Source organism: Netta rufina (genome assembly GCF_964035555.1).
Source record: "Netta rufina genome assembly, chromosome: 7".
Taxonomy (NCBI): domain Eukaryota; kingdom Metazoa; phylum Chordata; class Aves; order Anseriformes; family Anatidae; genus Netta; species Netta rufina.
Genome location: NC_140130.1, coordinates 17196503 through 17223582, shown reverse-complemented (window position 1 = coordinate 17223582; position 27080 = coordinate 17196503). Strand labels below are relative to the sequence as shown.

Genomic DNA, 27080 nt, shown 5'->3' with positions numbered 1-27080 from the left:
TCTCGTTTGTTAAACAACAAGGCCTTCATGCTTTTTGATCAAGTGGAAGGAAGCATGGAATTTTTATTTTGCAAGGGATCTCATCACCCTGTCTTCTGTAGTTCAGTCTACTTGCATTTTACAACAAACAAACAAAAAAAACAGAATGCATGCAACAATAAATATATTCTCAAGCCTAACTTGCATCTGGTAGAAGACAAATTTACAGTTCAAACAAATTAGTAAGGTGTCCTCCTTGTCCCAACCTCTCCTGTGGGCACTATGGATACTGTATGGAGTCTGTTTCTGCTCTTTGTTTGGATTACATGTCTTTTTGCCTGTGCTAGTGGCAGAAGGAAACTGCAAATAGTACAGTTTTATCCAACTCTTGGCATACTTTGTGCTCACTTTCTCTTAATCTGCTGCCTTTTATTTTGGTCCCAGCTGAGCAACTTGGACTCCTTTAAACAAAATTGGGTTTTCATTTTTCTCTTCTGGAAGAGGGGGAGAAACTGCTTTCTTTCCGACAATGCCACAGCCTGCTGCTTTCTGCTTCACTGGACCCTTACATATCACCTCAAGCTGCCTCTGTAGTTTTTGCAAACAATTTAGGCACCTGTTCTTCAGCCATGATTGTAAGCGTGGTGGATTTAAGTCAGACTTACAGTGCATTTAAGCTACTGGAAGCAAGCTCCCTTGGCAGTGCTGGTCTGTGGGGAATAGAAAAATGAATTGTCGTGCAAGTGCACTCTAGGCTGAAGGTGAAATATTCCAGCCTGGGAGGAGAATCTTTTGTGTCTTTGTCAGGCTGTGCACAGGAGCTAAGTTATCGAGCAAGGGAGTCCAGCAATGCTCAGCTGGGGTTGTTAATTCCTACAAATCATTAGGAAGGAGAGAATCATAGAAGTGTGGGAGCTAAAGGAACGTTGAGGATTTAGTACAGCTCCGTACACAGAGGCATGATCAAACAAAATCTATAGATTTGTGATCTATACCAGCCATCTATAGCCATCAAACCAGTGTGATGGCTGGTCTGGCACAGCAACAGATAAGAAGTACTGAGGATGAAAGTGATTTTAGAGGACTTGATAACTGCTGGATATACATTAAAAAACAAGAAAGTCAGCCCTCTTTTGCTTACGTTACTAAAGGTTACTGTAAGTAGTAGATCAGGTCTGTCTTTTTATTACTATACAGGGCATTGCATCAAACTGAAAATTTGCATTCTCCCTTTCAATGTTTCTAGTGATAATAGGCTTAAATGCATACATGGGCATTTCATGCTCTGGAGCAGTGATGGCTGGAATCCACTCTACTCTCTGATGTGACAGAATAGTCTGACAGAAAGGTGCAACTTCAGGGACTTGTTGAGGGAGCAACAGGACCCACACATTGCCTGCAGTCTATGTGCAGTTGCTTCCGGACACAAGGTGCATTTCTTGACTTTACTGATAACATGCCAGGGACTTATCTTTGTCCTGCCACTATCATGCACTATCCTTCTCTTGGGAAGAATAAGGAGAGAGGATTAAATGTCTGTCAAGTCGTTATGGATGTGATTAGGTATCATAAGGATAAGAGATGTTTAAAAGCCCAATCAGAATCAGAAGAGTGTCTTCCAAAATTCTCAAATATGATTTCAAAATACCCCTGGGGGAGAGAAGGGTGTGGGTGCTCCCTGGCTGTCCTAGTGCGATTAGTAATGTTTGAAAATATCTGGTGTATCTGCGCACCCATATCTGGCTTTTGTGTAGCACTTTCCCGTTTCATGGGCTACAATGAGACAAAATATGCAAAGATGTTTTAGATTTCATTAGTCACACTCATTTATTCAAACATCTCCTTTGCATAAGAAACCAAGGCTTGCACTGATCTCTGGGAAAGAATGTGTTCACAGCTTGGAAAAGCAGTCTGTGCAAATGACACTGCTGCACGGCAGAGGTCAGCAGCCTGGGTGCAGGAGAAGGGGCCCGGCTGCAGGGTTTGGTGCCATCATTTGCAATTCAATCCCATGCAGTTCCCTTTTAGGGGAACAATTCACTCAATGCAGAGTTGTTCTTTTTTCCTAATTCACCATATAATTCACCTCCCAATTTCAATTAAGAAGCAATCTGTTTGTGACTGCAAGCTGCATTTGTTTAGAAATACGAAATTATCCTTTGCTTCAGCAAAACCCACATACGTTAATAATTCTGGTGGTGAATGGCTGGTTGAGGTTTCCTTTAAATGCAATGGGATGTTGTGTGAAGAATAGTGTACTTTGGGAGGGTGAAAAGTCCTGGGGATGTAAAATTTAACTAAGAAGAGGAACTTTTGTTGAGCTTGGGCTTAAGGAAGTGACAAGGACTGGGTATGAAAGAAAACAAAGGGAAATCTTAGGATGGGGCATTGGGGCTGGAAAAGAGTGATAGAGTTCAGAGCAATCCATCTTGTTGAATCAGGCTTGTTCCTGTTCACACATCTAGTGGCTTTTGTCCAGTCAAGCTCTGTTAAATTATGGCACTTCCTTTGGGAGACAATTCCCTGATTTAGTGTGTCTCTTGGACCAGGAAGCTTTAACCTATAGTCAGCTGAGAGTCTGGGTATTTTATTTTCCTCTGGTTCATTTTATTGCTCTCTTCCAATCATGCCTTTCCTGGTATGCTAATTAGTTCTTGTAACATAATATTGGGGGGATAGAATTTGATGCCTTCCTCCCAGGTGTCAGAGATGTACCTTTCCCCATGTTCTTGCCTACTTGGAGGGGCTGGAGGAGGTTTTGCAAGAAGCCAGCTCCAGAGCAGAGTATCTTCCAGCTGGCAAAGCTAGACTGTTTCATGCAATGGAACGTTTCCAGCTCTCTTGAAAGTGGGACATCTCTCTTGAAGCATCTACACTGGGTGCAGCAGTGCTGCATGAGTAACAGTATCCCACTTGCTGCATCTGATGGTTGATCATGTTCTTCGTACTTCACCTTGCCACCAAGACTATAGAAGCTTGCTCTTGCTGATACTTCTGCAGAGATCAGCCCAGTCCCTTCTTCTCACAAGGGACCCATGATACTAGGGTGGGAAATGAGGGAGGGTGACAACAAGGATGGTGTTAGAGGCACTGCTTAAGGCAGTGGATGTAGTCCCAAAGCACATTTTATTTGTGTTATACATCTCGTTGTCTCGTGTTGTGCTCTTTGACCCTAGGCATGATTTTTGAATTTTTCTTCCTACTACAGTAACATGGAGAGCTTTCCTGCCAAAGAGATGCTGGGTTGATTTTCCATGTCGTTTCTGTGTCTTCAGTGTCTTGTTGCCCAGCCTTCTGTGCTGTGTATAGCTGCTCTTTGGTGTCTGTGGTGTTCCTAAGTTGCAATGTGCAGAATGGAAAGGCTTCCCTAGAAGAGACTTTTTGCGTTTTCAGTATATGGGGAAACTGAGGTACAGGGTGATTATGAGTTGAAAGGTACCATTGTAGTCTAGGAAGATATCCAGGAAAAGAGCCCAGCGTTATCAGGTTTTTAATTCCTGCTCCCTGTACAGGTAAAGCAGCCAGTTTCTGTGGCCAGCAGACACACAAATGGCCTCACTGACAGCAGTTGTTCTTCCTGTGTCAGAGTTCTGACAGTGTACTCACCAGATGTCTCTGCTCTTTTTCTTTTGCAGGAGGCCTTGGAGAACAGTCTGTTGCGCCAAGCGAGAATGCCACTTCAACTGACAGTAAGAAAGCAGTTAAAAAGGGTAATGTGGTACCCCACCCAGACCTTTGGGTATCTTTTGTTTACTATTTTATCCTCTGTAAAACAAAGCTTTGTCCTGTGTATAGGCCTGTGACTCCATGCCTGGGAGACCAGCCCTTCCTAGGCATCTGTATTGGTGCATTTGTTGGCGTTGGTGGACTCTCTGCAAGGGTGGGTTTGCCTTTCATGGTGTGGTGGGTTGACCCAAGCATCCACACTTGAGCTCACCCAATTCCCTCTCCCCCAGTTGGATGGGGGAGAGAACAGGAAGAGCAAAAGCAAGAGAACTCATTGGTTAAGATTAAGACAGTTTAAGAAGTGAAGGAAAGGGGCAGGGAGGGGAACACAAAACAACAACAAATGAACAAGTGATGTAAAAGCACTCACTCACCCCCTAACACAAGCAGAGTAATGCTCAGCCAGTTTCTGAGCAATGGCTACCTTGGAATACAAAACCCTGCAGTTTTATTGCTGAGCATGGTGTCAGATGGTATGAAATATCGTTTAGACTAATTTGAGTCAGCTGTCCCAGCTGCATCCTACGCCATGCCTGCTCACTTGGGTGGAAAGGGCTCAGCAGAGTGAGAAAAAGAAAGCCTTGACACAGTGCAAGCACCATTCAGCAATAGCCAGGACATTGGTGTGTTATCAGCACTGTTATAGCTACAAATCCATAGCAATACCGTATGGGCTGCTATTAAGAAAATAACTCCATCCCAGCCATACCCAATGCATATAGGTAGCCACAAGTGTTACTGGGCAGCAAAACAATTTGTCTCCAAAGCAGAGTGTGTAATGCTAGCTGGCTGCTTCTTGCTGTTGGGATGTTTCAGCTAAACTCATTTAAGCTTCTGTTCCCCTGAAGCTGGGAGATCACCTAGGCAAAGTTTTGCAGTTGTTTTTTTCCCAATCTTGTAAGGAGGGTACTGCTCCAAACCTGCAATATTACAGGTATTCCCACAGGGTTGCTGTGCTCTGTACAAGACGTTTGTGACCACTGTGTGCAAGAGGGACTGGTGTTTCTCCCTGGTAGACAGAGGCACTGAAGCAGAGAGACCACACAGCAAGTCAGTCTGTGGGGGGCATGTCCTGTTCATGAGCTACTATATTCCCATGTCAGGGCTGCTCACATCTCCTGAACAGCTGGCAGGTTGCTTCTACCTCACTGTTTCGCCTTAGAGGTTGGCTGGTGCTGCTGTCAGAATGAACCTGAGCTGCCTCTGCTAACCAAAAGAGTCTGAGAGAGCCCTGAGTGAGTTTCAGAGGGCAGCTGTGCCCTTCTAAGGCCCCAGCAGTACCTTTGTGGGATAGATGTATGCAAACAAGGGAAGGGCAGTTCTTATTTATGGGAACCCTGCAACAGTGGAGCATCTTCCTTGCAGGGTCCAGCAGCTGGTTTGAGGATGGGAGAGCTTCTGAAGTGGCTGGTGCAGCCAGCATGCTGGGGAGGTGCTCCAGAGTTAAATGGAACAAAAGGCAAATTTCCAGCCTTGTCCTACAGCTGAGAGCAAGCCCTCTAGCCGGAAGGGCAGGGCCTGATGAAACAGGAGGATGGGTTTGAAGTTCATTCCTTCCATTCCTCTGCACTGCCTCAATTTCCTTCCAATTGTTTTGGTCCCTTCAGCCTTGACAGTAGTGGTTTGCTTTACCCCTGTTTCTGCTGGCAGGATGAATAGGAGAAGACACTCTCAGCAGCCCCTCTAATCGCAGGAGGAAGGGCTCAGCGGGGCTGGTGTTTTTTTCACAACCCAGCAGCCCATGGCCCTGACTGGAGAAACAAAGCTGTAGCCAGTCTTGATGATTTCCATACGAATCACAAGACCACAGCTGGATTTTAGATCTCTCCTCTTGGAGCTTCAAAAAGGCCTTCCAGCACCAAGGAGCCACTGTCAGCAGAGTTGCCTCTTCAGAGCAAGAAATGAGATACCTGTTCAGTTTTTCTTCTTATATTATTGCTCCTTTTCATTAAAACAAAGAGGTTCAGCAAGGAGATTTGTACTAGGTATAGAATGCATCAACTTTTCCACCTTAAACATCCCTCCTCTAGCAGTGATCGTCTGTCCGATCTGTATATGTTTCCTGTATTGAGAGAGTGCTGCTATTTGAGAGAGCAGGTAGCCTGAGACAGCAGGGGCGTCCCTTTACACCTTTCTGGGAGAATAGGTTTGTCATAGTGCATAGTGAGAGTCCATGACAAGAAGGGCCAGGTTTTCACAGATTAACTGTCGCCAAGTCCCAAATAAATCACTGGCAAATCTGGCTATGGCTTCTGGTTTGGTTTAACATCTTGCCTTTTCTGTTTTTCTTTTTCTGAAGCTCCAGGGTATTACCTGAGGGCTGCACATGGAACTAAAGAGGATTTAAATGGTATTGCCATTCTGTCTTGCAGACAGCAGGCAGAACACAACGCTCGTGAGGAGACCGAAGAAGGAGGAATATAAAGATGAGTCAGGGATGGATACACAACCCTCTCCCAGAGTGCGCAGGGCAACCACATCCAGGGCTGAGAGGATCTGGCCAGGGGGAGTCATCCCCTATGTGATCGGAGGAAATTTCACAGGTCAGTAGTGAAAATGTTGCTCCTTGTTTGCTCAGGGGTGAGTGTCACAAAATGTGTGAGAGATCTCGGGAGCAGTTTTCCCACCAATGGCTTGGATTTTGGGGAACATTTTTCCTGAGGTAGGGTGGTGAGTGTGTGATTGCACAAGGAACTGTGCGCTGTGGAAGCCTGAGATGGAAGTGTGCGGAGAGATGGTTCTCCTCTTGGAGTCCAAGAAATAATTGGGTGACTTGGTTGCTTTTCTTGATTGCTTCAGTGACCAGCACCTGTGAACTACAGTTACACCCTGTGTTTCCAGAAAGGGACCCTCTCTGCAGCTGGAAGAGCAGGGCAGTTTTGTACAGTGTGGGGTTACCTCCCCAATCCTGCTCCTCCTGCCAGTTAGGGGTGATCCTCAAGACCTCCTTAACAAGTTCACTAAGATCCTGTCTCATTCTGGGTCTCATTCTGGCACCCAAGCTTCTGCTAGGAGTCCATGAAGCCCTAATGGGAAGGTCTGTTCACCTCATAAAAAAGGAGTGGCATGTGTAACCTAGCAGGATATTGAGTAGCCTGTTAGCTTCAGGTGTCCCACAGATTTGTCAGAGAATAGACATCCACATCCTTCAGAGTCTGACAAGAGAGTCCTCTCTATATTGTGTGTGTCCCACTGCCCTAACCATCCAGAGAAGGTGACACCATCCTTCCTTTTGGGTGACTGTAAGAAGCAGCTCTTGCAGTAGTGCAGTTCTATCTTACATTCAGCTTGGTGTTTTGTCTCAGATAAGTGTCCCCTGTGAAACTTGTCTCTGCATTCCTTATACTTTTTCAATGTACTTCTGGCCTTTTCTCACATTTTAGTCTTTCTTGAGAGTGGCAGCTTACTCTGTAGCCCTGTGTATCCCAGGGGCTATGTTGGAAAGACAGTACTGTAGTGAGGCCTCCTGGAGCCACGTCTGGGGCATCACTTCCTGGCTGTCTGTGTGACTGTTCTGGAAGCAGCTGAGTGACCACTGCTGGTATTCTGCTCCCTGGGGAGGCAAAGTGTTGTTGCCTGTCTTCTTGCTAGTGTGAGCCAGGCATAATACCCTTCTTGCAGGCGTCTTCCTGTTCAACTCCTGATTTGTCCCTGAGTTCAAGCACAGACCAGCAGTGTATCTCTGCCTTCTTACACAGCCCTCAGACCACTCCGCCTCTAGCTACAATACTGCTTTTGGTTCTGATTTTAAAGATAAATTATCTGGCAATAGTTTTGCCTCAGTTTTGTAGAGCACGTGTAGCAGTGATGTGAGATTCCTGGGCCTTGAAAGCTGTGCATGGTGATTTTATGTTGCAGCATGTCACTGAGTAACTGGTGCACAGAGCAGAATACTCAGGAGCTATGCCAGAGTGACCTTTACCTGATGAGGTGACATTTTTTTTATGAAGAAATACTGATGTGCTTAATCAAGTTTGTAGCCTGTTTAATTAGAGCCATTAATTCATCAAACACAGAAAGAGAGAAAACTATGATACAGTAAGTTAGTGCAGAAGTACGAATAGGGTTTCAGATTCCTGTAGGTGTCTACAGGTATGGGATTGACTATTGGAAAGGTTGACTGTACCCCTATTCCTATAACATCTGTTAGAGATTTTCTTGAAAGCCAGGCCTTCACTGTTGGCTATTCTTGGATTTATTTTTCAGGAACCCAAAGAGCTATCTTCAAGCAAGCTATGAGACACTGGGAGAAGCACACTTGTGTGACATTTGTGGAGAGAACTGATGAAGAGAGTTTCATTGTGTTCACATACAGAACATGTGGGTAAGCAATACATACATTCCCTGAAGCTATGTTGCAGATGTGTCTTTTATTATATGGCTTTGTAAGTCTGTCTCTGGTCAGAATAAATATGGGGGGAATCTGTCCTTTATGGATTCTTTTCCTAGGATAACACTTAAGGTGAATGTATGCATTTTTACAAACATGCAATTATTTCTTTCTAGATACACATACACATACAACTGTGTGCATGCATACATATTATATATATCTGTATATATATACACACTTGCACATTTAAGTACATATAGTGTATGAAACTGCTGACCTGTCCCTGTCTCAGACGTTCCCAATTCAATGATGACCTGTATGGGTTTGTGGGTTTTCTTTTCCAGATGCTGCTCATATGTGGGCCGCCGAGGTGGGGGCCCTCAGGCCATATCCATTGGAAAGAACTGTGACAAATTTGGGATTGTGGCTCATGAGCTGGGTCATGTGGTAGGTTTCTGGCATGAGCACACACGGCCTGACAGAGACCAGCATGTCACAATCATCAGGGAGAATATACAGCAAGGTAAAATGGCACTTCTGGTTATTCTGCTTTGCTTTTGGCTGGGTGGAAATTGTCTTCCTTGCTGGGCTTATGCAAAACCCTAGTGGTCTGTGAGCTGGGATGAAATAAAAATACTGCTAGTCCTTCCCTAGAATAAGGGCCGAAATAGTTGAACAAGTAGAGATTTTGGATGTCCAGCAGGAACTGTTGGAATGTAGGAGGATATTCCTTTAATTCTAGATTCTTAGATCAGGAAGGATTTTTTTTTTTTAAACTTTTTAAGTGATTTTTTTTTTCACTTTGTATGGTAACACAGGTCAGGAGTACAACTTTTTAAAGATGGAAGCTGGGGAAGTGAACTCGCTGGGAGAGACTTACGACTTTGACAGCATCATGCACTATGCTAGGAACACATTCTCCAGGTGAGAATTATAGACTATCTGTCCTTACTACTATTTTTAGCAGTCATCATTAGCTGTGTAGAATACCTGGAGAAATATCTGTTTGAAAAAGCAAGGTATGTGAAGAGAGTTATTGCAGACTACTGTTTTTTCCCTGCTTACTGTATTCACCTAATACTGGTAATCCAAGAGACTTTCCAAAGCTGTGTTAGCATGTTTTGCAGCCTTCCCAGCCAGCGTGTATGTGTGTGTGTATCTGCCCATCTGCAAGGGGATAATGCTAAAATCAGCTTTGAATCTCATGGTTGTGCTGCTCTTGCTTTTGAGTTACAATATTACCTTCTGAGCCCCCAGCAACTTTGCCAAGGACTTGAAACTGTAGGTCACGATTTTTAATTGCTTGGGTATTTTTAACCGTTTGTGTATGTGTTCTAGATCATAGCCTTGCAACTTTGTAATTCTGTGTGATTGGGTTGCTCATGGAGTACTTTTCAGCCCCATTCCTGACCCAGCTAATTGGCCAATTTCTGTGTGGGGTGTTATTTGCCCTTAACTCCCATGTCGTCCCTCCAGATGCAGCCCATTTTCTGAGCAGAGAGCTCTACTGGGAAGGTGTGGTGAGGTGAAATTAGTATACTTATTTATGTCCTGGATTTGGAATGAGAGCTACTGGATGACCAGCTCCATTTTGCTACATTTTGAAGGTTTTTCCATAAATAGAATAGGAGCTTTCCTTCACGATATATCCCAAGTGAAGGGGATGAGAGGTAGAGCCCAAATATTCATGCTCTCAAGAGCTTTTTTGTTGCTGAAATTAAATATGCCTTTGGGGCTTTTTTATTTTATTTGCCAGCTGTATGGGAGTACTGAGCCTATTGTTTTGTGCTTTTGTTTCTGAAACTTTGCATCAATCAGGGGGAAATTATCAAACTTGATAAAGTGTTGCTTGTTCTGGCAGGAGGAGATGGTGGCTGGGCAAGGGTGCTTTGCAGCCTTTAGAGATTTCTTTGGATCAGATACCCAAAGCAAACAATTTTTCTTCCCTTGAGGCATCTGCTAGATCCTTCCAGCATTCGCTAGGCTCTAAATGGTTGGAATTGTCTTGCACAAAAGCAGGATTAAGTTATTACTGCCATTTATATTGTGGATACCTTTGAGTCTGTCTCTCTTGAAAACCAGGGTCCTTCAGAACACTGCTGGGCCAAAAAGGGATAAAAATGGCAAGAGTCCTTCTAAATTTAAATTGGTGCTTAATAGGATTTTTAAGTCTGTTTTCTTTAAGTCTTTTGTCTCTGTGACCCACCCTCACCCCAGTACCAATCTTTGTGCAGTAATTGAACTGAGCACTAAGTGGATCTGTGGGCTGATTGTGCTTTCAGGGTAAATAGGCAGTGCTGGGAACAGGCTTTTATTTTACCAAAGCCTGTCTTGAGATCTGCTGACCTGGGGAATGACGCTTGCTTTGACCAATGAGCATGGATACAGATTTGTGAGTGTGTGCATGTCTCCTTCCCACCTTACTGAATTTTACAGGTATTAGACAACTGCAACTAACAAAGGCATAGAGCCCATGAAGACACTAAGTTCTAGCAAGGTTCATTACTCCTAGTAGCTAGATGTGAGAGACACTGCATAACCTTAGAAAAAGAAGGACTGTAGCAGGTTAATATATCAGCAGACTATAGAAAGTCCATGTAGGAAAAAGATGGTATGAGCACCATACCAGTGGAGAACAACGTATGAATGAGGAGAACATGAAGGATTATGAATAATCTGGCACAAGAGTCTCTAAAGCTGCACCTGCAACTCAATTGTCTTGAAGTAGCTCCTACATAGCAGTCAGCACAACTCTTTGTTGCTTTTAACTCCTGGTGAATACTGGTGATAACAAATCATGTGGTGTTTCACATGTTCAAATACTGCTGCAATTCCTAGGCAATTTTTATTCTAATCTTTGTGCCTAGGACAGAAATGTACAGTTTTTCTGAGACACAATGAGCCCTAGCAGTGGAAATTGCTTCCAATGGTGCTTTTGAAAAATGTGGCTTTTATTTCCCGGTGCATTCTTTACAAACATGGAAGCAAATTATGTTGAATTTTGCTGTCTCATAAAACAATTTCTGTTATTGCTTTCAAGATCTACAAATGGCAGTATAACAATAAGAAAGTTTAAACCTTTAGACTCCTAAGCAAATAGTGGATTACCTTAGTTCAGTAAGCCTCTTGGTAGTAGGCATGGCAGTATGTCCTGGAGTTACAGCACATGGCTCTGCTTTTCTGCGAAGCTTCTGTTGGAGTCAGGGTGCAGGAAGCACTGTCTGCAAGGCAAGGGGAATCTTCATGTATTTGCAACACACCATCCTAATCCTCCACACTTATATCTTCCACAGGTTTTACTGTGTGAAGTAGAGTTATGTTGTCTCTCTTCTTCAGATGGGGTTGTAACTACAGAGTAGGGACAAACTGTAGCTGTCTGAAGTTGGGTGCTTAACCTGCATTAAATATATGCTTCCTTGAGTGGTGGTTTAAGCACCTGTCTCTATTGACCTCAGATGGGACAGTGAATTATCAGCATTTCTCAAGATCAGTTGATAACTTCATGATATTTGCATAACACATTTGTGGTGCTACGTGAATCTTAAAGACTCTTAGGAATCTTAATGACTTTTCAGTAGAGCATCTCTACTGAAACTCCGTCATTCTCAGCTGATAGCCATGGTGGGTTGTGCTTGACTTAACCAATGCATTGGGCAACTAATGCATGCTCTGCCTACATGTATGCCTTCACATCAGGAGAAAGGGGCATATGGTATTCTGGTTCTCTTCCTCAGTCTGGAAGAAGAGGTTAGGTATCTTATTCAAGAATGGTTCTGGTGTTATACTGACTGAACTGCTTTGTTTAATGGTATCTGCTTGGTGTTTATTAATTTGTGAAGCAAAGTATTGGTGCTCTTAGAGACACTTACCAAACATGCATCTTAACATCATCAGTATTGCTAACCAAATGGGGTTTGGTTGGGCAGCTGGAACCTATGAGGTTTAGGACAGAAGGACTCTCCTTTGTTCTCAGTTTGACTGTGAAATGATAGGAATATTGCCTCCTTAGAGCTGTGTTCAGCAATGCTTGTGAGGGGAGTACAAAATTCAGTTGGTGGAAAAAAGTGAAACCTTAAATCTTCGTGCCCCAGCCTAGGGTACATCCTTCTGGAAGAAAATGTGTTTGGCAGGTAATAAGGGATCACAAGGTAATTTGAAGTTGTGGATTGTTTGCTTTGTGTGAGCAATACCCTAGATGTATGTTATGTGCAGGAGGCTGGAGGCTATGTGTATGCAGTTGTGTGGGCTGGAATGGTCAAAAGAACCAAAGGTTTACATGCACAAATGGTGGTTACTCAGTTAAACTTTGTTAGTCCTCGCTGGTTAAGCCTGGGAATCAGCAGAAAGCCTTTCACTGCCACAGAACTATGTCCCTGCCACATGCCAAGTTCTTTTATGAACTCCAGAGATGGCTTGCAAAATTACCATGAGCAGATTGATCTGCCTCTGTGTTCATGTTGTTTCTGGAATTGGAGTATGTATTTTTGATACATAAATAAATTCAGATTGAAGCATGCAGCTGGCTTGTAGAACGCCAGCCTGAATTTGTCAATCAACATTTGATGGGCTTACCTCAGAACTCGTAAGCACTGATTTTATTGCTGATCAGGAATTTTCATACCGCTGGGGAAAAAAAAAAAACAAACAAAAAAAACCACCTTCCTTGCAAGAGTCGATTCATTTCTTAAGCAGATTAAATTCCTTCCCCTCTATTTCTTCTGTCAAGTCGAATATTTACAAAAGATTTTTTCCCACAAAATATGTTTAATTGAATGATATTTTCTGTTCAAGAATGCTAACTACAGCTTTGGACAGCTGTGATCTACATACTCTGCTTGCAGTATTTATTTAAAATTAAGCCAAAGCAAAAACTATCCGAAACTTCTTGATGTCCTTACTCAGCTGAGCAGCCCAATGAATAAGCTTAACCCATACCTGAAGATTCTTACAGCAGGACTTGTAGCACTAAAATTACTGCTTCTGCCCTGACTTTTCCATTTGACTCTGTGAACTAGTATCCATTCCTTCAGAAAGAGAACTGCATCACGGAGCTGATGCCGAAGCTTCAAACTCATTGTTAGCATTGGCACTGTCAGGCCCGTCAGACACTCAGGGATGTGGTGAAATGGCTCCTGTGAACCGGACAGTCTGACTACTAGAGCTCCAATTTTTACCAACCTGGCATTCCATTTTCTGATTCTTTCCTCCCACATTAGCTGTGCAGCCTTAATGTTCTCTTGCATGCAGGCTCTTGCATGTGTGCATTGACTTTGCATTTGGATGGAAGTGAGGCCTGAGCTTAAATCCTTTGCTGGACTGAGATCAGAAGTGCAGTAGAGAGCTCCCAAGTATGAAGTACAATGTGGAAGAAATAGTAGCAAGGGAAAAAAGGCAGAGACAAATGGAGTTATTAGCCTGGAAACTCATGCAGAACAAAGGTAGAACACTCGATCTGTTTCTCATCTGTGGCAACCACAGCCACTGCTGGTCCAACCCCACCTGCTACTGAACAAATAGCCCTTCCCTCTGCTCATGTGTCCAATCTGTGCTCCTGCTAAGCCAGATGTGCCATGAACCTTCTGCAAGAATATTTCATTGCTTTTTCTGATTTATGGCAATGGATGTGTCTATGCTGAAACACCAAACAGTGGCAATTCTGATATATAAAAAGAATTTACTGGCTTGGCAAACTTGCCTGTACATTTGGAAGCTATCTGCTATAGGGAGATGGCCACCTCAAGACATGCAGTTGTTAAAATCCGTATTACTCTTTCTTGTTAGCATGGGATACTTGCTCAAGGAAATGGAGTGGGAGGCCTGCCAGGATAGCTTTCTGTGCATTATGTCACATTTCTTACTTCACTACTCTTTGTCTCTCTGTTCTTCCCTTTAGAGGGGTTTTCCTCGACACCATCCTTCCCCGTCGTGATGATAATGGGGTCCGGCCAACTATTGGTCAGCGTATTCGCCTGAGTCAGGGAGACATTGCTCAGGCGAGGAAGTTGTACAAGTGCCCAGGTAAATATGGCTTGTGGGAAGAGCTCCTGCTTTATCATAGACAATGATGAAAAGCATGGGAGTTCAAGAGCACGTTAACAATCTCTTTGATGAAAGGACTCAGGAAATGTAGGCCATCCAGTGCTTCAAGCTGAAGCTGTGGGAGAACTGATCTTGTCTAACGTGTGTCTCCTATTAGTACTTTGCCAGTATTCCTGTTTTAGGGCTGTGGTATCTGGTATGTTGGAGTCTCCTCATACCAGCTGTCAAACTGTTGATTTTTTATATAGGTGTTGTCCCAAGGGAGAGCTTTAATGAAATCCTAAGTGGTTATGGTGTGTGTTGCACTAAGACTTTGGGAGTAACATGGAAGACAGCTCAAAAATTTTTGAAACAGCCAGGTACTAGAAGCTGTTGCTTTGGACTGCTGAGGGGAGGGTTGCATCCTTCTTTCTGCTGCAGAAGATGTGATAGACTGGGAAGAGCTTTGATTGAGAACCTATCTAAATGTATATGAATACTAAAGACAGATAGTCTGAATCCTGCTTTATCTGAAGTCTGCAAAGATTGGCAAAAGGAGCATTGGTGTCACAGCTATGATTTAGAGACTAAATTTATCCACCAGAATAAAAGAATCCTTTTAAATTGGAGATGTTAGTAAAAGCTTATACAACAGTTTTAGCTGGATAGATCAATAGAGAAAAACAGATTTCAGAGAAGGATCCTGCCAGACTTAAGAACAAGTAGAATATCAGGATGTAAAGAGATGCTTCAAGGAAAGATGGCACTCTGTCTGGCACCTGTGTCGTGGACCGCAGCAAATGAGAACAGAGGTAGCATGGAAGGTGTTATGGTTGGAGGGAGAAAATTTAACTAGCTCTGAGTATCTGCTGGTAGCAGAACATCTATGAGAAGACACTAGATAATGAGAGAGTTGCCCTAGTTTTGCAGAATGACTCTTAACATTTGTAATAATGCAGGGAGGGAAAAAAGGACTTTTGCAAGTGTGGTTGGGAAGTTTATCGAAGTGGGTGAGTCTGGCCAGCATATTGATCTGATTGAGAATGGCTTCGATTGATCGTAAACCTTTCCCAGATCAGTGTGTGCTAAACAGAACAAAAGGTTAATCTGCCTGGGATAAGCATATAACAGGGAGAGGGGAGAAGGTGGGAAGGAGAGAGAAGTTTTGCTGGTATACAAAGTCATATTGTAAGTTAACAGCTGGCTAGCACTGATCTGTGCTGAAAAGCCACAGAAAATGGTCTGTAGTTGGTGTGCAAATCCTCTCTCTAGGTATATGTCTTCTCTAGGTATAGATCAGAGAATATGGGTTCATAAGGGTCTAGAATAAATTGTGAGGATCAGCAGTACTTCAGGGTCCATGATGTTTGGGGATCACTGCTTAGTTTATAGTGAGGGATGTAACTTTCCTAGGTGTGCTAATCTTAACTAACAATTTTTTTTCTTTTTACAAATCATATTTTTTTCAAGTAAATCCCCTTTTGGCTGAAGAAGATGAAGTTCTAGAAAAATTACCTCAATTTGCTTTAGGGATTTGGTTGTTAGAATACTCCAAAAATAAATGAATAAATAGGGATGCCTTGCACCACATTTTTGATTGAGTCAGACTTAATCAAGTTAGACTTTTCAGCCTCTTAGCTGGAAGCATTGACTACAAATTCAGATTTCTTGAGGCAAACTGAAAAGCTGCTTTTGGCCTGAGGTTAAAGTCAAACTAAAAGCTATGAAGCAACTTTTTTAAAAAAAGAGGACCCTTCTGAGTCTCAAGATTTCTACTTGCAAAGTAAAAACTTGTTTTTTTTTTTTTTGTTTTGTTTTGTTTTGTTTTTTTCCCACAAAACTTAGCAGAGGGGTTATTTCTATTCAGAAAATATTTGGCAGCAGAATGATCAGAGCTTTAAGCCTACAAAACCAACTTTCTTCAAATATCTATTGTTTTGTTTGTTTTGTTTGACATCAAAATTTATACACAGGTTGCATTTGAAGAGAAGGGGTGCAGTATTTTTAATGAAACAGACATCTGCAGCTGCAGTTTGAATCTGTAGCTTGGAAAATGTTCTTCTGCAAAATGCAAAGCTCAGGAGTTCAAAACCAAGGAGCTTGGTTGTATGTTCGAGCAGGATCTGACTGAGATAATTGGTTAAGGACAACTTTGTTCAGTAGTCAAGCTGAGGACTTTTAGGTGAAATACAGCCACATGATCCAGGAGTTGAACAACAGGTGGTTTCCTGTTCAGTAAGAGAGTATCTGTCTGAATCCCCACTGCCAAAAAAATCTAGAATGATGGAAGAAGAGTTACAAGTGTGCACTGGTACGAGCCAGAACGACTGTTGTCTATTATAAGAGACATGGCTTTCCAACTCATTAGACTTTTGGCTGCTACATTTTGGGCTGTCTTAACTTTTCTGTCTAAAACTTTGCTGTTTTAAATTGCTTTTAATTCCCTGAAGCTTACACCTGCTGGGTTAAAGTTAGTGCCAAGCCAGGTGGAACCGGATGAAATTTGCTGAAGGAATTTCTGGAAGGCAAGATGAATTCTACTGCAGTAAATGCTGGTTTTGAAATGGCTGCATAGTAGAGGCTTTGATGAATATAGTCACTATAAAAGCCTGTCCTGCTATCTTGTACAGTGCTAAAGGAAACAGACCCATATGGCTCTGTTATCTGTATAATGGTTATGCGTTACATTGAGAATGGTCCTGCATTGTTATCCCATCCAATTCCCTGTGAATTTTCAAAAAGATGTACTGGTGAACAGTAAGTGCTTGCTTCTCAACTACTTCATTTACAAATGAGTTTTGAAGTATTCACCTCTTCTGCTTTGGTTTTCACCTCCATTCCTTTCTAGCAGCTTGGGTGTGCATTAGCCTCTTAACCACGTGCAAAAAACACCTTGGCTCAGTTTCTTGGATCCCAGAAGCACCAAGCACTAATCTTATTGGACCTCTTGTCTTCTTTGATACTAAGCAGGGTACATTTGTAATGCTTATTGGTGTCCTCTGCAAGAGACTGCTCCACACCTAGGTATGTGTTGCTTCTTAGCATCCTGCTTCCCCCAGCATGTGCAGGCAATCACCTTCCTCTCCACTGAAAGGCCAGCCTCTTCCAGCATGTCTGGAGAGCCTCCTCTGCAACATGTAGATAGTTAGCTAGGTCATGACTCTTTTGCAGAATAGTGTTTGGTAGTAGATGTGTTAGTACCTGCTTCGTAATTACACATTCTTTCCAGTTACTGTGTAATTACACTTAGGAGAACTAGGTCTGGGCTGTCAGAAATCTTCACTGTGGTTCAGCATAGCAGTCTTCTTTATCCTGTGTCATTATGATAATATAGTGTGTGTTCCTAGTTTCTTTATAATTTCATGGGGACAGCTTTGTTCAGATAGATTTTTGAGCAGAGAAAAAGAGCATCTGTATACCTTGGTGAGTTGTGTACTTGGAATCCCCTGTTTACTAAGACACCTTGTCTTAGTAAGTTAAGAATTGGCATTCTTAAAACAATCCTAAGCTGGTGGCCACTCCAGACCAAGTACTGAGATATTTATTTGTTGGGCCATTATGTTTTTCTTGCCTAAGAGTCCCAGGAGCATCCTGGAAACTGGAAATAGATCCTAACAGATTATGCTACAGATAGCAAGGTACTGCATCTTTTCAAGAGATGGAAAGGAAACGAGTGTGTTTGTTCTGAAAATAATTGTCCAGATTTCTTCTCCAGTACATGCAGTCCTTTTACCACCAGCCCACCTCTGCCCACCTGAAGATTAGAGATGACATTACCATGCTGGGATAGTCTGGGGAGAGAGAAGCTATTTCTGCAGGGTACTTTGAAACTAAAACTTGCTGTGCAATGCTCCTTTGTAGTTGCATAATGGTAAGGGAAGTTCTCAGGGCTCCAACCTGAGGAGGGAGCAGGGTGTAGGTTTTGAACTCTCATTTATTTGCTTCTTTCTATAGGGCAGGTGTATGTATTTTCCTGCCTGTTTTCCTCAGTGGTGCTTCTTTCTAGTAGTTTTAAATACCTTTGGCTTTCCTGACAGGAAAAACCCATACCGACCTGTGCCTTGAAATATGTGCAACTTGTTCCTAGTAGTGACTTACCTTCCAGAGCAACCCTAGGAGCTGCTTGGTTGAACAAAAAAAAACCCTTTTGTGTCCCTGCCTTTTGTTCATCTAGTCTGACATGTCAAACTGTGGGTCAAAGTACTTCAGGGAAATTAAGAAATTCTGGCCTACGTGACTCCCTCTCTCCTTTTTAAAGATATTAAACTTTTTGAATGGGACGGGTCTCTTTTCACCTCCAGCTTCCGATCCGCCCATCTAATAGTGATCATGGCTGAAAAATTAGTGACTGTGTGATAGCATGAGGCCGAGGAACATCCCCTGACATTTCCATGAGAAAGGGAGCCAGATGTTCGGTCTTGTCAGATCTTTTAAAGGACTGCTGCTTAACAAGGGATTTTTGGAAGCTTCCTTGCTATTGCTGAGGAAACCAAGCTGCAGCTCAACGGGAGCTTTATAACATCAGTGGGTTATGACATTAGGAAAACAACCTGAAAGTAGGCAAGCTAAGGTCCCCGCTCCCTGGAATGGGTGTTTGCATGTGCCTAGTGAGTATTCTCAAGGATGGGGATAGGAACTTTGATACGTGTGATTCTGCAGCCTAGGCAGTCGGCTGCTCTGGGCATACACACGGTCATTCCTTGCTCCAGTGAAGTTCTCCAGGCACAGAGAACAGGAACTACAATTAGCTGTTGCTTTCCCACACGTTGGAAGCTGCAGTTCCCTAAAGGAACGCATGCAAACTATTTGCTTCCCAGAATTCACTCTGGGATCTACATTTCGTCAGCTGCGGCAGGACAGCAGAGTGAGCTGAGGTGTTTGTATTTTATCCTGTGCTGTGTGACACCAGGGTAGATGCTGGACAGACAAAGTCTGTGGTCACTGGTGTTTGTCATGCCTTTTTTTTTTTTTTTTTTTCCACAATGTTTTAACCCAAAAGACACTTAACAGTGGTAAACTAGGGTGAACTTCACAGAGAAGCGGGTAATAAGAGAAAACAGATTTGCTGGCAGTAATCTTGGGGTTGCAAGGTGGAATGGGCTATTATTTTTTGTTCTATCAGTGGATGAGATATTCCTCAGTAGGACTGAAACCTTGAAAGTGTTGTGTGTAAAGATGAAGGAAGTGTGCCTTTTTAAAAGTTGTTTCTCCTGTGTCCTTTTACTGATAATCTTCTATCCTAGGAACCCTGACAAATTTCACATCATACCTCTTTGGTGAGGTCTCACATGGTAGCTGACCTTGTGCCAGTACCATGAATGAACATCCTTAGACTACAAGCCACCAGCCTCCACATAGCAGTCATCTGCAAACATTGCATTAGACCCCAATATCCTTCAGAGTCACTCCTTTTGCTGTTCTGTTATTTTTCCCCTCTCTCGTAGCTTGTGGAGAGACCTTGCAGGATACAACAGGGAATTTCTCAGCCCCTGGCTTTCCAAACGGCTACCCCTCCTATTCCCACTGTGTCTGGAGAATCTCGGTGACCCCAGGGGAGAAGGTAGGTGCCACACAAGGACAAAGTATACTCTGCACTTCTGCGTGTGTGTTTTTGCCTGTGATGACAGTGTTAGTAGCTGCCAAAAGATTGTGCTGCACATCTCTGCGTGCATGGAGTGCAGGGAGGAAGCCTGGAAAGGCTCCTGGGTGCTGTTGTTGTCCTCCCAGAGATGGGGTCAGGAATATGCGGTCCTTAGAAGAGGTAATTCTGGAACAGAGCCCCCTTGCAGGTCTGGGCTGTGAGTTGATCTCTGATATTTTCTCTCAAATCACAGTTAGACCCTGCCTGGACAGTTTCCTCAGCTACTCAGTGTGCCACCTGGTATATCTGATTGAGTTGAGAGCTGAGGAAATTACCTTTCAAACATAATGCTGGTCAGATGAGTTAAGTAAAATTGGCCAGCAAGATGGGGCCCTGCAGGAAGCTGAGGAGTCATGAGTGACAGCAGGGGTCTGCCCCTGTCATACGGGCATAACATCCCTGTCATGGGACCCCTGCTCCCAGCCTTGAAATGCTGAGGCCAGCTCTACATTGGTTAGCTGCTCTGTCCGCTTTCCAGTTCCTTTTGTGTTATTTATCTTCCTGTGAAAATGAAACCTTTCCTTAATCCACTAATGCCAGCCCCTCAGCCTTTCATGTCGTACCAGGTTGCAATAATTTATGTTCCGGCTTGGGAGCTTCTTGGCAGAGCAGCTTTGCTGAGGACCACCCTTAAGACACGCTTAGGACTGAGACTCGAATGAACAAAGGAAAGCAGAGCTTACTTGTTTTGAGTCTTCCCCATTGGCTTCAGGGAGAACTTTGCAAGGAGGAAAAGGTACCAAGAGCAGGCCAGGTTTTGAAACAACTTCTGTGGCAGACAATATGCATAAATTAATATGAGGGTCAAATTGTGCAAAGACGAAAATGCCACAAGTACATCCCATCCTGTGACTTCCTTAGGCCCAGAGCAAGGCCAGTAATCCTTGTTACAGAGGAAGGAGACAAACGGGATAACATTTTCTTGCTGAACTCTGTTCTGTAAAGCCAGTGAACATAATTGTATCACAGTGATTATGTGAATATAAGTGTCAGAATGTGGAAGCTTGTCAGCAAAATCAGCTGTTTATTAGTGGAAACATTTATATGAGGGAATAAACCCCAAACATGTATTTTGGGGAAATGTGTGTCTCCATTAATCAAAACCAAGGATTCTGTTTTTAATTTTTAAAAAAATGTCTCTTTTAGTAGCATTTTAGTAGCTGTGGAGCAGTGACTGTGTGAATTACAGAATGGATAGCAAAATGCTGTCTTCTGTAATGTACTGTATAGTATAATTAAAATTCCTTGAGAAGCCTTCTTTTTTCAAGGAAAAGATGATTTAAAACTCCAACCAGTTGTCCAACTATTTTTTCCTGCTTACTCACATACACGCTGTAGCAGAGATGAACCATGTAGTCTATAGGATCTTCATTTTAAAATAGTTCCTATTCCAAAGAAAAATCTGTTCTTTCAGATTATGTTGAATTTCACGTCAATGGATTTATTTAAAAGTCGCCTTTGCTGGTATGATTATGTGGAGGTGCGTGATGGCTACTGGCGGAAGGCTCCATTACTGGGTGAGTAGCTGTTCCATATTAATTGCATTTTGTGTGTTCTACTTCAAGTTTATTGTGGGGGAAAAAAACGACAGAGCAAACAAACAAACAAAACACCATAAACCAGCATGGAAGGAGCTGGTTTACCTGGAAGGAGGCTGTGTACAGGCAGTGCACTGGCCATGCGTTAATGTCTCCATCCAGAGATGTCAGTTTGCTGTATTCACACCAAATGATCAATGCTCCAAGTCTTTTGGTAGCAAAGACTTTATTCCTTCCTTTTCTAGCTTGAGAACTGAGGCAGAGAGGGAAGTGAGTGAAGGGCATGGCTGTGATTAGAAATGTGGTCTCTGGAGCTTTACAGTTTTTTTTTTCTATAAGATCTGAGTAGAACCATCAGGTGATAAGAACGAAACAGCCATATAGGTCCTGCCCCAAGCTTCTGCAATTTTCTCCTTGAGAATACAAGTCATGGAATCATAGAATAGTTTGAATTGGAAGAGATCTTAATGACTTCCTGAATCCAAGCCCCCTGCCATGAGCAGGTACATCTCCCACTAGACCAGGTTGCTCAAAGCCCCATCCAGCCTGGCTTTGAACACTTCTGGGGATGGGACATCCATAGTTTTTCTGGGCAGACTGTTCCATACATAACAGTCTGTACTTTAAGCCTCTGTACTTTTAGCAGTGAAATTGTCTCTGGGCCCAAGGATTGCTGACCATGCCTAGGATATCAAACTGTGCAAGGGCTCTCTTCTACGTCTGCTCCCAAAGTTCTCAAGAAAGTGCAGGTCCTCCTCAGTGTCCTCCCTATTCATTCCTCTGCCTCCTGCTATCCTAATTGCAAGTTTTCTCCCACCCTGAGTGGGCAGTCAAAGTTCCCTCTTACTTTTCCCAGCTTTGCCACTGGCTCTGATCCTGATCTTCTCACTTCAGTGTCCTTACATGCTAACAGTTACTTCCACTTGAAAGTAAAGAAGCAATCACCTTGTGTAGCATCACCAGCTGCGTTAGAGGTGCTGTGCCCAGTGCTGCAGCACATATCTGTGCTAGCGTGAGGTCAGTGGGGTGATGGAAGTTTAGGAGCCGCGCTCACCTTAGCCCCATGGGAAATTCCAGCTGTAATACAGAATGAAGTTCTTAGGCTGGAGCTGTACTGCTCTCTAGAGGTTTCTATGGGCCTGTGTTTCAGCACGGAGTTGGCTGCTGTTTTTATTGCTTCCTGTTTGTTTTGGGGTTGGTAGCAGCTATTGTTTTCTGCTGCACATATATCAGGTAACATCGCTCCAGTGGCTTTAACTTAGGTCCCCGTTATTTATTTTTTTCTGTGGAGTATTTCAGAAGCCAAGCCACCTCCCTGTCACCTTCATGCAGGTGTACTTGTGAGTGTTTCCATCTGGAATGAGACACCGCTTGAGTGGCCACAGCTCCCGCAAGGGGCTGAGCCCATGAAATTAGCTCGGAAGAGGCAGACAGACGGCAATTCAGCAGGGGGCAGGGAGGGGGATTAGTGTGAATTGTGAAAGCATGGACTTCTTGCAAAGAAAAAAAAAAAAAGTACATGTGCGCTGCATATTTTCCCAGGGAAGTGTGTGAAAAGCCAGCCTTTAAATGGTATATAACTTTTTATGAATGGGCCCTTTATCATGCTCTGAGGAGCTTGATCATTCTAGTTCCTCATCTGCGTTTCCTCTCCTTGACACCCGTGTTAAACTGCAAGTATAAATCCAGGAGGCAGTTGCTCAGTGACCCTAGAGGAAGGAGCTTTTTGCAGCACTGATGCTGTTTGTTAGTATCTGGGAGTGGAGATGGGAGATGCTATTGTTATGCTGCAGGCCTGTGTCATGCTTCCCCAGCAGTGCTGGGCAGCTTTGGGGCACAGAGGCTCAGAACAGAACAGCTGAGTATAGCTCAGGTGTAGACTAATGTTTGAGTGAGGGACTCCACAAGGGGAAAAAGTTGAAACTGCTATTGGAGAGAAGTGAAGTTCGCAACTCCCTTTCTGTGCATTCTCATTTGCCCTGACTGGCCTGTCACGGGGGCAGAACTCTTGCATCCCTGAAGGTCATCAGCTTCCTGAGGCTGCCAAATGGTGAAGATGAGGCAGGTAGAGACAAAAGTGGCAACAGCTGATTATGGGCAGACAACTACACAGGGGGCCTCTTGGCTTCTAGTGCACAAGATTCATGCCAACCATTCCTCCCTGAATACACAGGAAAGTCACAATCTTCTCTGCCAGTCAGTCAATAGAACTCAAAAAATCCATCTCTTTATCCACTGTAGGGAACCATTAATACAGCCTGCTAGTGGAAACTAAGGTGTTGTCTTGCCAGTAAGGCATTAACCAGGTTCTCACCCAATTGAGGGTTTTCAAAGGAGAGAAAAATTGTCTGGTTTCACAAGGCCAGGATCAGGATCCTTATCACTACTGTCCTGACTGAATTTTAACCTAAGTAACTGCTCTCTGCCCCTGTCAAACTCCTACTGGGAATTCAGTTGGACAAGGTGCCAAGGCCTTCAGCACATAGCCCTGCTGTTGTCAGCTGAAGTGAAGAACTGTGTTTGCAGTATGTGCTCTTTGTGCATACTTAGTGTTTGTTCTGTTTCCCTGGGGAGCTTCTGGGTGAGACAGGCAGAGGAACACTAGAACTGAGGGTTGTTGAGGTGTTTTGGGCTGTTTTGGCAGAGGCCTTTTGCAGCTGTTCTGTTTTAGGATTGTCCATTGCTGAGGGTTTCAGGTATATACCAGTGCTGATGCATACCAGAGAGCTCATGGCAGAGTACATGGTGGACCAAAAAGGCTCTTGGTCACAAAGAGATTGAATGGCTATGAAGGTTTAACCTCAAAGAAGTAGGTTTACTGGAGGAGTAAGACCAGAGGATGAGATAAGGGACTTTTAGCACCAGTAACAGGATGAGCTGTGTTAGATGGTTCTTTAGGGATTCCGTATAATCCTCTTAGTCACATCCCACCTTTGGTTTGACTTGGACAATTTGGTTTGGGTGCAAATATTTGAAGGAGTGTCCAAGATTTAACAGGTGGAAAGGGCATTCCCTAATGTCCTCTCTCCAGAAGGACAGGGAATGGTTCTCCACCTTTGTCAGCTCATTTGTCCAATCATGTAGTTACAACAAGAACCCCTTTGACCTTACCAGGGCAACAAAAGCTGAATCTATGACTACTGGATTCTCCTCCCAGCTGAAGGAAATCTGTATTTAATAATGGAAGAGAATTAAAATTAATGGGGAAAAAAGAGTAACTCATTCAAAAGTATACGTGGTGGGAGTGAAAGGGTGTTTTACACAAGCACTGCTCCTTGAACCACAGATTCTCTTTGCTTCCTAGAATCACCGGTGCCTGCTACCAGTAGGTGTGCTGCCAGTCAGCCAGGAGATCTTGATCGTCTCTTTCCTGCCTTCTAGGTAGATTTTGTGGTGACAAGATCCCTGATCCAGTAATCTCCACGGACAGCAGGCTGTGGATCGAGTTCCGGAGCAGCAGTAACATCCTGGGCAAAGGCTTCTTTGTGGTCTATGAAGGTACAGCCTCTAGCTAGAAGTATGTTGCATTACATGGAGCAGTCAGAACAGGATGCAGGGATTTATGGAGTCACTAGGAGTTCAGCTTCACCGTGTAGTTAGACACAGAACCCACTCTTGCTTTTATGGGAATTGGCAGAATTTGTGGACTGTTTCAGCAGACCAAGGTATGGATCTTCCAACTAGATCATCACATTTTTTCTGGAGAATAGGATAGCAGCACAGAGCAATGGCTTCTGCTCATAAGCCAGGGTGCTGTTTGCCCTAAACAGCCTCTGCAAGCAGCCTTGTTATATGTAGCAAGGGTTGCTTCTAGTAATTTAACAAAGTTCTGTTTTAGGCCATATGCTTTACATCACTTAATGCAGCTTATTTTGTTGGTGTTTTTTTGCTTAACTCAAATGCAAAGCCTGTGCTTTGGTTTCATCCTTGTGTTTTACTTACAGACGATTAGAAATTAGCATGACACATTTTCTGCAGATCAGGTACTTTCAAAGTTTGCATGACACTGGGATGCTGAGACTGCTTCAGAGGAGGAGCAAAGTCACTAGTAACATCCCCTTTCCGTATATGCTTATTTTTGACAATAACAATTCTAAGATATATTAAAAGCTTTCATTGTTCTCTGAGCAACAGGCATTTTCTTAGAAGTACCAGTGTCCTCAGCAGTAGTGAGTTTGAGTGGAATGGTACCAATGATACATCATCTTTCTGCAGCTGCAGGAACAAGCATGACATTGGAAACCCAGTGCTGAGTGTCCAATATACTCATGAATAATGATATTAACAGAGGAAAGCAAAGAAAATGCAGGACTGTTGGGGAGGTGCAAATAGAGCATATCAGGACTTCACAACAGAGTGGGGTTGGCACATACTTTACGCAGGAGAAATGTCTGGTTTCTGCAGGAATTGTTGGCCAGAGGCAGAGGTAGCTTGCCTGATTTTTATGTTTCTCCTGAGAAGCAGCTATTGCCTGGACCATGCGGTTTGTAACACCCCTTTTATGGTAGTTCACATGAATGAGAAGTGATCATATTAGTGGGTCTCTAATAGACTGTTTTATTTAGGTTTATTGCTTTTGTGGGCCAGTCAGTTTAGTTCTTTGCACTGGAGGATAACCCACTGTATCTGCTCTAACTTTGAAAGAAAAAAGAAACACAAAGAATGTTCTTGGGAAGCAACTTCTCTGTTCTTCATGATGTGTGTTCATATGGCATCATGGTTTATATTGATAAGTGATATTAAAGTATTCCTTTATATATATATGTATATATATATGTATGTATGTATGTATGTATTTGCTACAACCAAAAGTCAGTTTGCAAAACTTCATTTTCCTTGGATAACTGTCCGTATATCCTATTGATGAATAAGTGACCCCTATAGGTTCATTAAAGATGAGCAATAATCGTTTCACTTAATTTCTGAGGAGAGCAAATGGAAATGGTATGTGTATCTAGTGGGTCAGACTTTGCGCCCCTCTGACTGTTCATATTTTCCTGCTTCTTCAGGGTTTCAGCTTTCTATGTAATCTTTTCCTGTAAGCAACTTCCCTTTGGAAAGGTGGGAAATCTATTGCCAATTCTGAGAGCAAGTACAGATTATGACTTGTGGAAGCTAGTTTGTAGCAGTGATGGCCCACTTTTCTTTTCTTAACTCAGCCTCATCTTGTTAGAGGAGCAGGTAATGAGATTGTCTGCATCTCTCTGGATATTTTATTTGCTGAAGTGGGAGAATTTCCAAAAATCTTCCACAATCTCAATTTCCCTCTGATTCAACTGCAGATAGATAATAGCTTGTTTCTTGCCTTCATTGTCAAGTAGTTTGCTTGGATGCTTTATGACTTCTGTGTCTAGGCAATAAGGGTAATTTTGATTTCCAAGAGAGACTGCTCTGAAGTCTTTAATTTTCTGTTAATTTTTGTCATAAAGTTTTCTGCATTGTTGTTAATTACTCTTTTTCTTTTGAACTCTTCTCCCTCACATATTGAAAAGTCAAGGTGGGTCTTACTACTGCTTCTCTGTCCTCTTCTTTTCTGGGAGTGTGCACCTAAACTTTCATGCATTCAAACTTTGCTGGGAGTTCTGTGGGTGAGGACTGATTTTTGGATTAGATTCCTCCAGTTCTTGTCTCTAAAGTTTTAAATAGATGGGAGAAAAGAGATAGAAGCACGTAGCCAGGTAATAGTAGAATTATTGTATAGTAAATGACAGGAAGTCAGTTTAGTGAAAGTGTCCTCATTTTTTCAGTCATATTGTTCCTTTTCTTTTGTTATATTCAAAATGGAGAAGATGCTGGTGGTTTTGTCCTATAGGACTGCTGGCAGCCTCAAATTTATCATTGTTAT

At 43.1% G+C, this 27080-nt stretch overlaps 1 protein-coding gene across 1 annotated transcript in view; it reads left to right on the top strand.

Annotated features, from left to right (window-relative positions):
• LOC311211636 (tolloid-like protein 2) overlaps positions 1-27080 on the top strand; it is a gene marked incomplete at both ends in the record, with an annotated part of 81513 nt that overhangs the window by 42142 nt on the left and 12291 nt on the right. The window contains 9 exons of the mRNA XM_084290505.1: positions 3615-3689; positions 6078-6248; positions 7912-8029; positions 8383-8561; positions 8857-8962; positions 13932-14056; positions 19501-19616; positions 21112-21218; positions 24621-24733. Of these exons, the coding sequence (XP_084146631.1) occupies positions 3615-3689; positions 6078-6248; positions 7912-8029; positions 8383-8561; positions 8857-8962; positions 13932-14056; positions 19501-19616; positions 21112-21218; positions 24621-24733 (1110 nt within the window). The remainder of the gene's footprint in view (positions 1-3614; positions 3690-6077; positions 6249-7911; positions 8030-8382; positions 8562-8856; positions 8963-13931; positions 14057-19500; positions 19617-21111; positions 21219-24620; positions 24734-27080) is intronic.